This window comes from Grampus griseus (genome assembly GCF_964374135.1).
Source record: "Grampus griseus genome assembly, chromosome: 1".
Taxonomy (NCBI): Eukaryota; Metazoa; Chordata; class Mammalia; order Artiodactyla; family Delphinidae; genus Grampus; species Grampus griseus.
In genome coordinates, this window is record NC_139017.1 from 115634272 (window position 1) to 115650592 (window position 16321).

Sequence of the window (16321 nt, forward strand, 5' to 3'; positions counted from 1 at the left end):
GTTGTCTACAAAAACACTGTAATAATCTCAATTTGGCTAATTCTAGGGAATTTTTTTTTTATATGTAGCTTCGACTAACCTTTGTATAACTGAAGAAGAGTCATGTACCTATGGCTAGCATAAAAACTCTACAAATGAAATTCCAGCCTTCTGATAGTTCATTAAAAAACAACAAATTTGTTGTACAGCAGAAACTAACACAACACTGTAAAGCAATTATACTCCAATAAAGATGCGAAAAAAAAGAAAATGATGACAAAAAAGAAAAAACACTGCAAACACTATAGAGTTGCCAGCTAACAGGAAAACTCTGGAGTGATTTTATTTTTCAACACCAGGTGATCCATTTAAATGGGACGCTGTAGAGGTTTTTTGTTTGCTTTTAATAACAGCTTTACTGAGAGATAATTCACATACCATAAAATTCACCCATTTAAGTGTACAATTCAGTGGCTTTTTAGTATATTCACTGGGTGGTACAATCAGCACCACTTTCCAATTTCAGAATATTTTTACTATGCCAACAAGAAACCCTCTGCCCATCAGCAGTCGCTCCCTATGTCCCTTTCTCTCTAGGCCTGGGAAACCAATAATCTTTCAGTGTCTATGGAATTTCCCACTCTGGAAACTTCACATTAATTGAATCAAGTAATACGCAGCATTTTGTGTTTGGCTTTTTTCACATAGCATAATGTTTCCAAGGTTCATCTGTAACGCAGCATATATCAGTACTTTATTCTTTTTTATGGCTGAATTGTAGGGATATACCACATTTTGTTTATCCTTTTCTCAACTGATAGACTTGTGGGTTGTTCCCACTTTTTGATAATCATGAATAAGAAACACTGCTTTGAACATTTATGTACAAGTCTTTTATATTTTCAATTCCCTTGAGTATATATCTAAAAATGGAAGTGTCAGATGGTAACTCTATGTTTAACTTTTTGAGGAAACTGTTTTGCAAAGTGGCTGCACCATTTTCCATTCCCACTAGCAATGTATGATGATTTAAATCTTTTCACACCTCTGCCAACAATTGTTATTGGCCATCTTTTTTTATTATAGCCACCCTAGTGGGCGTGAAGTGGTTTAAATTTCTCTAATGACTAATGATGTGGAACATCTTTTATCTCCTTATTGGCCCTTGTATATCTTCTTTGGAAAAATGTCTGTTCAAATCCTTGGCCCATTTTTAAATTGGGTTATTTGTCTATTTATTGTTGTGTTGTAACGTTCCTTATATATTCTGGATATAAGACCTTTATCAGATACACGATTTTCAAATATTTTCTCCCATTCTACTGTCTTCTCACTTTCTTGGTGTCCTTTAAAGCACAAAAGTTTCTACTTTTGATAAATGCCAATTAATTGTTTGTTTTCTTTTGTCTGTCTTAACTTTTTCTTTTGTGCAGAGCATCAAGGTTGGCCAGAGGTGAGAGGTTAGGGACTTCTAAGGTCTTTCCTGGACACATGCATAGCCCTGCACATGCTTATGGCCTTCTAGATTCTCAGAAATACACTGGAGCTTTTCAAAGCTCCCTATAAACATCTCATTGCCCAGTTTTTCCTTTTAAAAATTGGGGAATGAGGCAGCTCCAGTGTTAAACAATTACCACTGATATTTTTCAACAAAGGCTCTAGGGATAGAAATTTTGCACAGAGCAAGCTCTAAGTCAGGTCAAATAAAGACAAGTCCTGAGAATGGAGCTTTGCAAGGAGCTGCCATACAAGCCAAATAGTGACGATTCTCTAGTGATGGGACTTTGGGGAAGCTCCAAAGCCATTAAGTTTCTTCCAGTGGCTGCTGAGCCCCTGATTTTCACAGTTACCATAGATAGTTATGAAGCTGTTCGTTTTCAAGACTACTGTGGAGAAAGGGCTAGAAATAGAACAAGTTAAAAATTTACAAAGTTTACTGTTCTCATGGAGGTTCAGCTCTTTTCCTTGAATTTTTACAAATGTTTAATTTTCAGAGTTCTGAACATTTTGATTTTTGACAATGTTTGCCAGTGCTTTCATTGCTTTTGTGGAGGAGATCTTTGGAAGTTTTTACTCTGCTATTCCAGAAGTGTTTCTCCATGCTGCAGTTCTGGCACTTCATATGCACCCATGCTGGGCTAAATGCTTTAACTTGATTATCTCATTTCTTTACAACCACTCACAAAGTAGGTACTATTACTATCCACCTTTTATAGGTAAAGAAACAGAGATTTAGATTAGCAGGAACTTGCCCCAAGGCCCACTACTAAATGGTAGAACTTAAAACCAGGCATTCATTCCAGAGCTTATATGTACTTTTAAATATCAAACTATACATACTCTCCTATCAGCCTTATCCAAAAATCCAAAGGAGAATAAGTTTACACATCAGCATTATTTAGGACAGTATATATACGTCTATTGGTCCAGAGGCAAAAAAAACAAAAAGTAAACAAAATGACAATACCTGCCATTATATATACTGTCTGCTTTAAGTAATATTTCCTGCATGTTTTAAGGAAGATATATTACGCTAAAGGCAAAGTGTATTTGAGGTTAAAAAAAAGCTAACAGTTTAAAAAATTAGAGTGGAAATTCTTTAGATATTAAATAATTTAAAGTTTTGTACCACTGTCAAAACGAATAGGATCTATGTACACCTACCAGCAGAGAAAAATTCTAAGGAGGAAACTGGGGCTCCAATTAAACTCTCTACATAAAATAATTTATACTAATAAGAAGTGAACAAATCCAACAATGAGGGATTCCAGGATCAAGTCTTGATTTTTTAGTCTATCTTGTTTATTTGTTGGTTTGGCTGAGGTGATCGTTTAAGTCTCTTAAAATAAGCCTGCAGCTGTGAAAATACATCATATTTAAGATTTGACACTGGCTAACATTATCATCAATTCTTCATAAGAGACAATGACAACTCAGAAACATTAACTTAAATAATGTCTTAAGGACTTCCCTGGTGACGCAGCGGGTAAGAATCCGCCTGCCAATGCAGGAGGCACGGGTTCGATCCCTGTTCCAGGAAGATCCCACATGCTGCGAAGCAACTAAGTCCATGCGCCACAACTACTGAGCCTGCGCTCTGGAGCCCGCAAGCCACAACCACTGAGCCCACGTGCTGCAGCTACTGAAGCCCACGCGCCTAGAGCCCGTGCTCCACAACAAGAGAAGCCACCACAATGAGAAGCCTGCACGCCACAACGAAGAGTAGCCCCACTCGCCACAACTAAAGAAAGACCACACACAGCAGCAAGACCCAACGCAGCCAAAAAAGTAAAAATAAAATTAAATCTTTAACAAAAAAAAGTCTTAAATTTTTTAAAGCAAAAAGCAAATCACTAAGATGATGGCTTAAATTCTCATTTTAGCATGTATCTTACAGGAAGAATTTTTTTGACAAAATTCCCAAAAACTTTTTAGAAGGTTTCAGAAAAAGATTAACATTTTACTAGAGCCGTTACTTCAGAAGCAGTCAGAAACACAGTTTAATCTCTGCATAACATGCAATTTACCATGAAAAGGGGTTCTTTTTCTTTGCTGGCTGAAACGTGAAATGTGCTTTCTTTCTAAATTATTTAACATCCCAAATTACTTCCCCCTTGCCCTCCGTGAGATGTCTTATCTTCTTTGACAAGCAATGACTTTGCTGAATGTAAAGTAGTATTTTTAAAAGCCTTAATATTTTTAAAAGCCTCTGAACAACCATGAAAGAAATGTCCAAAGTTCCAAAACTATTATAAGCTGGGGCATAAAATAGGCTAAGTTCAATTTTAATACAGACTATTTTTTACATTTACATTTTCCTTTCAAAATAATCACGTAAAATTACAAATAGGACTTACAGTTAAAGAAAGCGGGCTGATTGTATCTCCTATGTCACTAATAGAAAAGAAATAAAAAAGGAAATAAACCCACAATAACCACCTTCTAAAACAGCCCTCATGATGATTCTCTCTTCCTGGTACTTCATACCTCGTCCCATGTTGAAGAGGGCTGACCTGTGTAACCAATAACATATAGAAATAATGGAGTGTGATTTCTGAGGCTAGATTATAACAGTCACTGCTTCTGTCTCACTCTCTCTTGGGGAAGCCAGGTGCCACGTTGTGAACAGGCTCCAGCAGTCTTATTGAAAAGTCCATAAAACCGTAAAAACTTAGGTTTTCTACCAACAGGGAGCACCAACATGCCATTCATGTAAGTGATCTTGGGGCAGATTCTCCAGCTCCAGTTAACCTTCAGATGACTGTAGCCCCAGCCAACATACTTGACTACAACTTCACAAAAGACCTCAAGCCAGAACCATTTCCAAATTCTTGACCCTCAGAACAATGAGATAACAAATATTTGCTATTGTTCTTATTATTGTATGGGAAATAACTGGGGGAGTGGGCAGGCGTCCAGTCTCAGAATTTCTGGAATCACTTCTTCGTGCTGGCAACCTCGGTGACCTTGAGCATGCTGAACTCGCAGTTTTGATCAGGGCCCAGCCTCCCCCACTGTGACAATGTCACAAATCTGGATGGCCCTGAAGCAGGGGGACAGGTCCATGGACATATTCTTATGTATTTTTGGATGTAGTGGAGGTAGTCTCAGTGGACAACAATAGTCCTCTGCATCTTCATCTTGGTCACCACACCAGATAGGATCTGCCCTCAGATGGAGACATTACCAGTAAAGGGACATTTCTTGTCAATGTAGGTGCCCTCAATGGCCTTCCAGGTGCCTTGAAGCCCAGGCCAATGTTCTTGTATTGGGGGAGCTTCTCCTTGACAGTTTCTCCAAGCAGGACCCTCTTTTTATTTTGAAAGATGGTATCTGCTGCCTTTGGTAGGGACGCTCAGTCCAGGAGTCACTCCTTATCTAATATATGTGGCTTCACAATTAAATACCAAAACGATGGGCTCCTTGGATTAGCCCTAGGATTTAGTTCTCACAGGACTAACCCCTAAGGCCCAAGAGCTCCAGAAAACCACCCCATAAGACTTGGATTTTAAGAAGGACTCCTAAAATGCTTGTGCCTCTATTAAACTCCAAGTGTGGAACCCCCAGGACTCAGAAGGCTCTAATCTAGATTAACACAAAGACACATGCCCTCTACTTGATTTAATCCCTAGGAAATTGAGGACTCTGGCAATTAACTCCCAAACTGGGGCATGTGGTCCCACTCTTTAGCACACACTTCTGAGACCCAGGACAGGACCTACAGCCTTGGCACCAGCCCCCAGCCCACACCTGAATTCTGTTGGTTTTAGGACAATAAGTTGTGGGTAATTTATTACATAGCAATGGATAACTAATATAACAGTGGAAATAATACTAAGAGCAAAAGGAAGACACACAGATTTCCAAACACTGGAAAGCAAATGGAAGTGTGTGGACAGATGAAAGAGATGAGGAAGCCATAGTCCAGAATAAGTTCAAGAGGGGATACAGTCAAAGAGGAGACATTAGCTAAGCAGAGCCTCAAAGAGAACCAGGCTCACAGTGAGCAGGTATGAGGGCAGGACTGAAGAAGAGGGATTGAAAATAGTAGTTTAAATGAAAGTCTGTCCAAACAACTGTAGTTGTCCTATATCTTTTTCTACTCTCTGCCCCAGAAAAAAAGAATTTGCAACCAGAGAACATTTCTCTTTAAAAATTACTTGAACGGGGGCCTCCCTGGTGGCGCAGTGGTTAAGAACCTGCCTGCCAACGCAGGGGACACGGGTTCGAGCTCTGGTCCGGGAAGATCCCACATGCTGTGGAGCAACTAAGCCCGTGCGCCACAACTTCTGAGGCTGTGCTCTAGTGCCCGTGAGCTACAACTACTGAGCCCAAGTGCCACAACTACTGAAGCCCACATGCCTAGAGCCCGTGCTCGCAACAAGAGAAGCCACCGCAGTGAGAAGCCTGTGCACCGCAACGAAGAGTAGCCCCCGCTCACCCCAACTAGAGAAAGCCCTCGCGTAGCAACGAAGACCCAATGCAGCCAAAAATAAATAAATAATATAAACTTAATAAAAAAAAAAATTACTTGAACGGAAATTCCCTGGCAGTCTAGCGGTTAGGACTCCATGCTTTCACTGCCAAGGGCCTGGGTTCAATACCTGGTCAGGGAACTAAGATCTCACAAGCTGCATGGTGCAGCCAAAAAACAAACAAACAAAAATTACTTGAACTACCTGGGGAAAGTAAGTCTGCTAGGGTGAGTGATGGGTCCCCCAGAGTAAGGTCCTCTTCATTCTGCATCCAGGTGTGCCCTGAACATTATGCTCTTTACAGACCATTCATCCTAAAGAAAAGCCTGTCAATCAGCAACCTCAAAGAAGTCAACTGAGCCCAGTTATCCTTCCTGTTCACCTATTCAAGGAAGAAACAAACAGAAAACAATGCTCTCAACCTCCACAATCTACCTAAGGAAATCAGTCCAGTCACCAGCTAAGCTTTCACATTTAAAAGGAAAACCATTGGCACAAGAATGAGAGCCCAAAATAAAAGAAACAAATTGACCCCAGAGGAAGTAAGATAATTCTGGATCGCTATAAACAAGTGCTATCAAATCAGAGAGGTACATCAAAAGCTTTCCAAGCTTCCTTTTAGACTATAAGTATAGGTATCTGAACTATAAGAAATAAAATTTTTTCTCTTTAAAGAGCACCCTAAAACTTATATATTAAACATGCACACAGTGCAGAGTGGTAATTCTAAGAAAAACTAAATTTACAGCTAAAAACTCTCTCTCTGCAATATTAGTTTCTACCTATCAAATGACAATCTCTTTGACAGATGGGAGAGTTAGGAGAGTACTCAATGCAGTGGTACCCTAACATTAAAAAGACTTTTCAGAACTTGAAAATTAAGCTAAGTGAAAGAACATCAAACACAAAAGATCATATATTGAGTGATTCTATTTGTATGAAATTCCCAGGATAGGCAAATTCATAGAAACAGAAGGTATGGGAGTAAGTGCCAAGGGAGATTAGGCAGAGAAAAGGGAGAGAAAAGGGAGCGATGACCAACAGGGAGGAGTTTCTTTTGGGGGTGATAAAAATGTTCTAGAATTAGAAAGTTTGCACACCTTTGAATATACTAAAAAACACTGAATTGTATACTTTAAAACAGTGAATTTTATAGTATGTGAATTATATCTCAGTAAAGCTATTATTTAAAAAAAAGACTTTTCAGAGAAAAAAGGCTCTGGTTCCAAACCAATGTTTGGCAAAGCTTATACAGGAAAATTTTGTTAATCACTTTCACAAATGACTGACCAACCTTAGAGAAAAGCCTATGCCAGGACTTGTTTTAATCTAAATAGGTGAAAACTCTTTCTGATAATTCTGAATAAAGCTTTCAAATGATCACAAACTGTTTAACTTCATAAGCAGTTCTGGTCTTATTTTCTTAATAACTTTCTTCATTAAGCAGTTTTTCTTAAGTGCTTGGCATATAGTAAATGCTATTAAAAATAATTTAACAAACATTTCTTAGTACGCAATTTATCTTGGAACATTCACATTCTGAGATCCTACATTTATACCCTAGAAGCATTCCTAGGAGGTTTCTCAGATAGTGAGCCCTTCTTGTGGTATTCATGCATTTTGTTTTCCATAAGATTTTTTTTAGTTTATCAAAGCTTTGTAACTTAAACCACAAATTTAAAGTGAGTACAATGAATACTTGGCAAATTTTTTTTTTTTTTTTTTGGCGGTACGCGGGCCTCTCACTGTTGTGGCCTCTCCTGTTGTGGAGCACAGGCTCCGGACGCACAGGCTCAGCGGCCATGGCTCACGGGCCCAGCCGCTCCGCGGCATGTGGGATCTTCCCAGACCGGGGCACGAACCCGTGTCCCCTGCATGGGCAGGCAGACTCTCAACCACTGCGCCACCAGGGAAGCCCGGCAAAATATTTTTTAAGGTTGCATATTATAAAGAAATTTAGAGCAATTTGCTCTAAAGGTATGTTGTTCTTCACAGTGGAAAAAATGCAAAGTGACTTGCAATTCTCTTTACAAACCATTTAGGACATAAGTGTCTACAGCAAGAAAGATAAAAAGCATTTGACAAAATAAAACATCCTTTTATGATAAAAATTCTCAACAAATTGGCATAGAAGGAATGCACCTCAACATAATAAAGGCCACAAATGACAAGCCCACAGCTAACATCATATTCAACATTGAAAGGTCGAAAACTCTTTCTCTAAGATCAGGAACAAGACAAGGGTGCCCACTCTCACCAATCCTATTTAACATAGCACTGTTAAGTTCTAGCCAGAGCAATTAGGCAAGAGACACAAAGAAAAGACATTCAAATCAGAAAGAAGTAAAACTGCCTCTGTTTGTACATGATATGATCTTATACACAGAAAAATCCTAAAGACTCCACCAAAAAACTATTAGAACTAATAAACAAATTCAGTAAAGTTGCAGGATACAAAAATCAATATACAAAAATCAGTTCCATTTCTATGCCCTAAAACAAACTATCAAAAAGAGAAATTAAGAAAAGTCCCATTTACAGTAGCATGAAAAAGAGTAAAACACTTAGGAATGAATTTAACCGAGGAAATGAAAAATCTGTAGAGTGAAAACTATAATATTTTGATGAAGAAACTGAAGAAGACACGAATAAATGAAAAGACACTCATGTTCATGGATCAGAAGAATTAATATTGTTAAAATGTCCATACTACCTAGAGCCATTAGAGATTCATTGCAATCCCTACCAAATTCCAATGGAATTTTCCACAGAAACAGAAAAAGAAATCCTAAAATTTGTGTGGAAACACAAAAGACCCCAACTAGCCAGAGCAATCCTAAGAAAGAACAAAACTGGAGGTATTCTACTTCCTGATTTCATACAATAATACAAAGCTGAAGTAATCACACAGTATCATACTAGTATAAAAACAGACACAGACCAATGGAACAGAACCAAGAGCCCAGAAATAACCCTTGCATATAAAGTCAACCAATATTTGACAAAAGGGCCAAGAATATTCAGTGGGGAAAGGACTCTTCAATAAACGGTAGTGGGAAAACTGGATAACCACATGCAGAAAGACATTGGAACCCTATTTTACACCACTCACAAAAATTAACTCAAAATGAATTAAAGACATAAACATAAGACCTGAAATCATAAAACTCCTAAAAAAAAAAATAGGGAGAAAAAGCTCCTTGACATTTGTCTTGACAACAATATTTTGGATATGACACCCAAAGCACAAGCAACAAGGCAAAAATAAACAAGTGGGACTGAATTAAACTAAAAAGTTTCTGTACAGAAAAAGAAACAATCGACAAAATGAAAAGGCAACCTACAGAATGGGAAAAAATATTTGCAAACCATCTATCTGATAAGGGGTTAATATTCAGAGGGCCTGAATAGACATTTTTCCAAAGAAGACACAAATGGCCAACAGGTACATTAAAAGGTGTTAAACATCACTAATCATTAGAGAAATGCAAGTCAAAACTATAATGAAACATCACCTCAAACAGAATAGCTATCAGCAAAAAGACAAGAGAGAACAAATGCTGGCGAGGATGTGGAGAAAAGGAAACCCTGGTGCATGGCTGGTAGAAACGTAAACTGGTACAGCTACTATGGAAAACAATATGGATGTTCCTGAAAAAATTAAAAATATAATTCAGCAATCCTACTTCTTTTCTAGGTATATACCAAAAAATATAATTCAGGGCTTCCCTGGTGGTGTAGTGGTCAAGAATCTGCCTGCCAATGCAGGTGACATTGGGTTTGAGCCCTGGTCCGGGAAGATCCCACATGCCACAGAGCAACTAAGCCTGTGCGCCACAACTACTGAGCCTGCGCTCTAGGGCCCACGAGCCACAACTACTGAGCCTGCATGCCACAACTAGCCCGTGCGCCTAGAGCCTGTGCTCCGCAAAAAGAGAAGCCACTGCAATGAGAAGCCCAAGCACCGCAACAAAGAGTAGCCCCCACTCGCCGCAACCACAGAAAAGCCCGCATGCAGCAATGAAGACCCAACGCAGCCAAAAACACAATTAAACAAAATAAAATAAAAAAATTTAAAAAATATATATGTATATAATTCAGCAATCCTACTGTTTTTCGGGTATATATCAAAAAAAAAAATGAAATCACTATCTTGAGATATCTGCATTCCCATGTTCATTGCAGCACTATTCACAATAGCCAAGAAATGGAAACAAGTCAAATGTCCATCAATGGATGAATGGATAGAGAAGATGTGGTATACATATATTTCTGTATATTCAATGGAATATTATTCATCCATGAGAAAGAAAGAAATCCTGCCATTAACAATATGTATGGGGCAGGGCCTTGAAGGCATTATGTTACGTGAAGTCAGACAGAGAAAGACAAATACAGTTCACCCTTCAACAATGTGCTGGTTAGGGGCGCTGACCCCCCATGTGGTTGAAAATAGTCATCCCATGGTTTCCTCAAAGGACTGGTTCCAGGACCTGCCTCGGACACCAAAATCCTCAGATGCTCAAGTCCTATTGTTGGCCCTTAGTATTCGCAATTTCACATCCTCGGATTCAACCAACTGCAGATAATGTAGTATGTATTTATTGAAAAAAAATCCACGTATAAATGCACCTACACAGTTCAAACCTATGCAGTTCCAGGGTCAACTGTACTGTATGGTATCACGTACATGTGGGATCTAAAAAAGCCAAACCCATAAAAACAGAGATTTAGAATGGTGAGTGCCAGGAACTGGGGGTGGGAAAAATGGGGAGATGCTGGTTGAAGGGTACAAATGTCCAGTCAGAAAATGAGTAAGTTCTGAGGATCTAATGTACAGCATAGTGACCCCAGTTAACAATACTACATTATATGCTTGAAAGTTGCTAAGAGAGTAGATCTTAAACGTTCCCACCACAAAGAAAAAAAGGTAATCATGTGAGGTGCTGGATGTGTTAACTAACCTTACTGTGTTCATTATTCCACAATATATGTGTATCAAATCATCACTTAGTACAGCTTAAACTTACACAAAGTTATATGTCAACTATATCTCAATAAAGCTAGAAAAAACAGAAAGATAACCCTGTCTATATAGAATAGTAAAAAGAAGAGGAAATAGGTTCTTCATAAAACAAGTAGATATGTTCTGTGTGTTGCAAACTTACAAGTATAAAAATATAAGGAAAAAGATGAACAATTCAGGAGATGATACTGTGAGCAATAGCTAAAATATACATATACAGAAAAATCTTAAGACAATGAAAGATTATGGTCAGTACAGCTTTAAAAAAGGCAGAATCAAGGTTTAGGGTACAGGGTGTTGGAACACCTAAAGCTTTCCACACTAGAGCTTGAATTCACACATCAATTACAGATGTGTGATACTATCGATATGAAAAAGGACAGCATTAGTATCCAAAATCTACTATAAAAATGAAATAATTCTAAGACAAAATTGGCCATATGTGATTTTTTAAAGCTGTTTCAAGTAGAAAAAGATGACCACTTTGCAATCTTCTCTTTGGATAAAAAATTTAAATCTCAGTGGAAAACAAATTACCCATAAATCTGTAATTCAGTGATCACCACTCCTTACACATTAGTGTATTTATATCTAGTCTTCTTTTCCTCAGCCTAAATACTTACATAATATACCACATACATGTTTTTCTTTATTACAAAATTACAAGCATACTCTGTATAAAACCTACATACCACTCTTTTCGCTTAACATGTGTTCCCATGTCATTAAAAATTATTGGAAACATGTTTATGGCAATATAATACTTCAAATTATGGATGTTCCATAATTTGGTATTAGACTGTTTTCAGTTTTTCATTATTATTAAAAATGCTACAGTGAATATTTTTATATATAAATCTTTGAATCCGATCATTTCCTTGGAAAAAATATCTAGAGGTATGATCTCTCAGCTAAAGAATCTGAATATGTTTAAGACACTTGATATAAGGTTAATTGCTTTCCGTTGAGACACTTATATGCCTCACCCATAATCCACAGTGTATGAAAGTGCTTATCTAAAGTTTGTGTTTACATGTCCACCTCTCTAAAGAGACTCTAAGCTCCTGTGGGAACTTATATTCATGGTATATTCATCTTTGTATCCTGGTATCTTATCATCTTTGTATCTCTGTATCTATCTACAGAGTTGATACTCAATAAATGGCTACTGAACTGAATTACAGCACAATGGCAAAACTGTATTCTCCACCTAAAAAGAATAAGAAATCCTCATTAGGAACATACATGTCCTACCTCTGCTGCTGAAGCAAAAGAATCGGTTGATGTGACACTCAAGGCGTCTCTCAGGCCAAAGTCATCCATATTCTCCTTCATGGTGATATCTGTATCTTTATCTTAAAAGAAAAGGTGAAAAGTTCAGAAATTGACATTCCTTGTCATTGCCATATTTCATATTCTATGGTTGGTTTTTCTTTTTCTTTTTTCGTTTGAACATCAGTCTTTATTTAGAATTCTGGAATCTAAAAGGAAAACAATACAAATCAATGGGAAATAATCTGACAAGACTCTCAAAGTGCTTCAAACTGATTCTGAACACTGCCAAGAAGAGGAGAAAGTACTATAACGGAGACATGTTTATTTTTAAAAAATATTAAACTATTTCAGATTTTAAAAGCTTCTGAGTAAATAATAACTTAAACTGGTATATAATAACTGGAGTTGGATTATCTACCAGCTATCAGCATATACCACAGATAGCCTGAAACAGAGCAATTTAAGTTGCAAGTGGCCTTGCCCAAATCGGGATAACTGGTAGGTTCATTCAAATTAAATGAATTATTCGCATAAAATGTTGTCTGGCCAGTCACTTGTGATAAACTGACCAATTAAAATAATTCAGGAAGATACCTTCAGTCTCTAAGGTCTACTTTAAAACACTGAAAGGCCCAAAATGATCTGGTTTAGGTCCCTCATGTTTATTCTGCTTACTTGAGGATCAAATATAACTGCCCCAATGATTTTATTTTTATTTATTTTTTGGCCACACTGTGGCGGCTTGTGGGTCTTAGTTCCCCAACCAGGGACTGCAACTGGGCCCCTGGCAGTGAGGGCACAGAGTCCTAACCACTGGACTGCCAGGGAATTCCTCCCCAATGATTTGCAGTGTTGAAAAATTTTAAAGGCATTTGTAAATGGCTAATATGACCATACCAAGACAGGCTACCTATTACCAATACAAAGCATTCTGAACGTCGATGTCAATATCTTCACATACTATCATCTAACTGTTAACGTTACATTTTCATTGGTACAGCTACTATGGAGAACAGTATGGAGGTTCCTTAAAAAACTAAAAATAGAGCTACCATATGATCTTGCAATCCATTCCTGGGCATATATATGGAGAAAAACATTGTCCGAAAGGATACATGCACCCCAATGTTCATTGTAACACTGTTTACAATAGCCAAGACATGGAAGCAACCTAAATATCCATCAACAGAGGAATGGATAAAGAAGATGTGGTACATATATACAACGGAATCTTATTCAGCCATAAAAAAGAACGAAATAATGCCATTTGCAGCAACATGGATGGACCTAGAGACTGTCATACTAAGTGAAGTAACTCAGGGAAAGAGAAATATCTTAATGATATGGCTTATATGTGGAATCTAAAATGAAATGATACAAATGAACTTATTTACAAAACAGAAACAGACTCACAGACTTAGAGAAGGAACTTATGGTTACCAGGGAGGAAGGGTGGGGGGAAGGGATAGTTAGGGAGTTTGGGATTGACATGTACACACTGCTGTAGTTAAAATGGATAACCAACAAGGACCTACTGATTGGCACAGGGAACTCTGCTCAATATTATGTAACAACCTAAATGGGAAAAGAATTTGAAAAAGAATAGAGACATATATATATATATACATATATAACCAAATCACTTTTCTGTTTATAGTTTTTTAACTATCACAATATTGTTAATCAACTATACTCCAATATAAAATAAAAAGTTAAAAAAAATTACATTTTCAAACAAATTCAGTACTCACTTATAGATGTGACTACATTGTAGCAAGCAACTGATACTCTTCAAATTCTATCACAAGTATGAAAAAAGCAAAGAACAAAATATATACAGATTTTTATTTTGATTTTCAATCTGCTAAATTTGTCAGATACTTAATCTTGTTTGAAAAGAAATCGGAAATCTCTTTGGCTTTCATTAATCCAAGTTTCTATTCCATCATTTTTTCCCAAAATAAAGTTCATTACCTTTACCATAAATGTTCCAAATCCTGTTTACAACCCCCAAGTACCAGAAAACAGAACTTTTATGATGATCTACAGGAAGTGTAAAGTTTTAAAAAATCCAAACCATCAATTTAGTTGAAACTCAAGTTTTGCCATTTGTATTCCAATCTCTAAGCCAAGCAGAAGGGTGAATTGGGACAAGGTTTATTCCTATTAAGTATCAAAAATAACCATACGCATAGCATATTTTTTTCTACTTTATATCTGATAGGACCATAGTTGACATTTTTACCATTTATCTTCCAAATTTAAGTTATAATTGTTTTCAAATGAAGCTTACATCAATCCTTTTAAAATACCTAACTTGTCAGTTCAAAATTCTACTACTAAATGACTATTAACTGAACAAAATCTGAGGTTAAATTATTCTATTTTCAAAAATAAAAGTTCTTTTAGGAATTTAAAATCTTTTCATCAAACTTGAGAACAAAACAACATAATCGTTTTACATTTATAAACAGCTATAAAACTGGTATTTTGGGGCACTCAGGTATCCAGAAAAATTCCCAGTATTCTCTTTTCAGTGCATATATGACCTTTCAAAATACATACACAAACTCTGAGGAATCAATTATTTACAAAATTAAATCAGCATTCATAACTTTCAAACCTTTATCTTCTTAATTATTTTCCATCGTTGGTATTAATTCTGCAAAAAAAAAAAAATCACACTACAACCTTCATTATGCCAAAGCACGTTTAAAGTGGGATTAAGTTACAAGCCAACTAAGTTAAATCTTGGTTCCATATGCCTTTTGCTATTTTCAGAGTAGAACACAGACATTTATCTTATGTCACTTTACCTTTCAGACATTACCCAGGAGCTGTTAAAAGTCTGTTTTACTTCACTCAACAGTAACCAGCCATTCAATGTCATCCAGATCAGTTACCATGGTTGTATTTTATTTTTTTTAAATCTAACAAAGAAAAGTGGCTCCAAGGAACTGGAAAGTCTTACTCATTAAACCCAACTTCATAAACCACAGACCATATCTCTCATTTCAGTAATTGTTATGATTCCTGGAATGACAGCTTAATAATTTTGAAGAGAAATAATACATCTGTTTTTTAGATAAGCCAATAAGAAGTATAAAGAAAGAATATTGGGCAATATTTAACTGCTTTTGTGCAGTTTTAAAATTTATAATATTAAATTTTTAATTTTTTTTTTTTTTTAAGTTTTAGCTGCATTGGGTCTTTGTTGCTGTGTGAGGGTTTTCCCTAGTTGCAGTGAGCGGGGGGCTACTCTTTGTTGCGGTGTGTGAACTTCTCATTGTGGTGGCTTCTCCTGTTGCGGAGCACAGGTTCTAGGAACACGGGCTTTAGTAGCTGTGGCACGCGGGCTCAGTAGTTGTGCCTTGCGGACTCTAGAGCGCAGGCTCAGTAGTTGTGGCAAATGGGCTTAGTTGCTCCGAGGCATGTGGGATCTTCCCGGACCAGGGCTTGAACCTGTGTCCCCTGCATTGGCAGGCGGATCCTTAACTACTGTGCCACCAGGGAAGCCCTGCCAAATATATTCTTTACTCAAGTTTTCGGTTTCTCTTGAAACTTCTCCAACATATAAATTTCTCTCCTTCTGTTCCCTTGCCCCATGCTACCCAGGAACACATACTGTTTTATAATATGCAGCTCAAGTACTATCTAACCCCTGCATGCATTCTCCTCCAAGAACTACCTAATTTGTTGCTTTTATGTAACGCAGTACAGAAAAGATGTTAAAACCATGGGTTCTGGAGCCAGACAGCTTAGATTCAAAGTCTGACTCTGCTACTTTTTAGCTGTGTAACCTTGGGTAAGTTTCTTATCTTCTCCATTCCTCAGTGTTCTCAACTGTAAAATCGGAATAAAATCTACCACACAGGGCTGTGTGAGGATTAAACAAGTTAATATAGTCGGCCCTCCATAACTACAGGTTCCACATCAGAGGAGCCAACCAACCACAGATGGGGGGGAAAAAATCCAGAATATTCCAAAAAGCAAAGCTTGAATGTGCTGTGTGCCAAGAACTATTACATAGCACTTACATTGTATTTGCAACTATTTACATAATATT

General features: G+C 37.3%; 1 protein-coding gene across 5 annotated transcripts in view; it reads right to left on the reverse strand.

The window, feature by feature from the left end:
• Positions 1 to 16321, reverse strand: part of MIGA1 (mitoguardin 1) — a 91601-nt gene that overhangs the window by 16489 nt on the left and 58791 nt on the right. For all 5 annotated transcript variants that reach the window (XM_082667938.1, XM_082667937.1, XM_082667934.1 and 2 more), the window contains one exon: positions 12235 to 12335. In XM_082667938.1, the coding sequence (XP_082524064.1) occupies positions 12235 to 12335 (101 nt within the window). The remainder of the gene's footprint in view (positions 1 to 12234; positions 12336 to 16321) is intronic.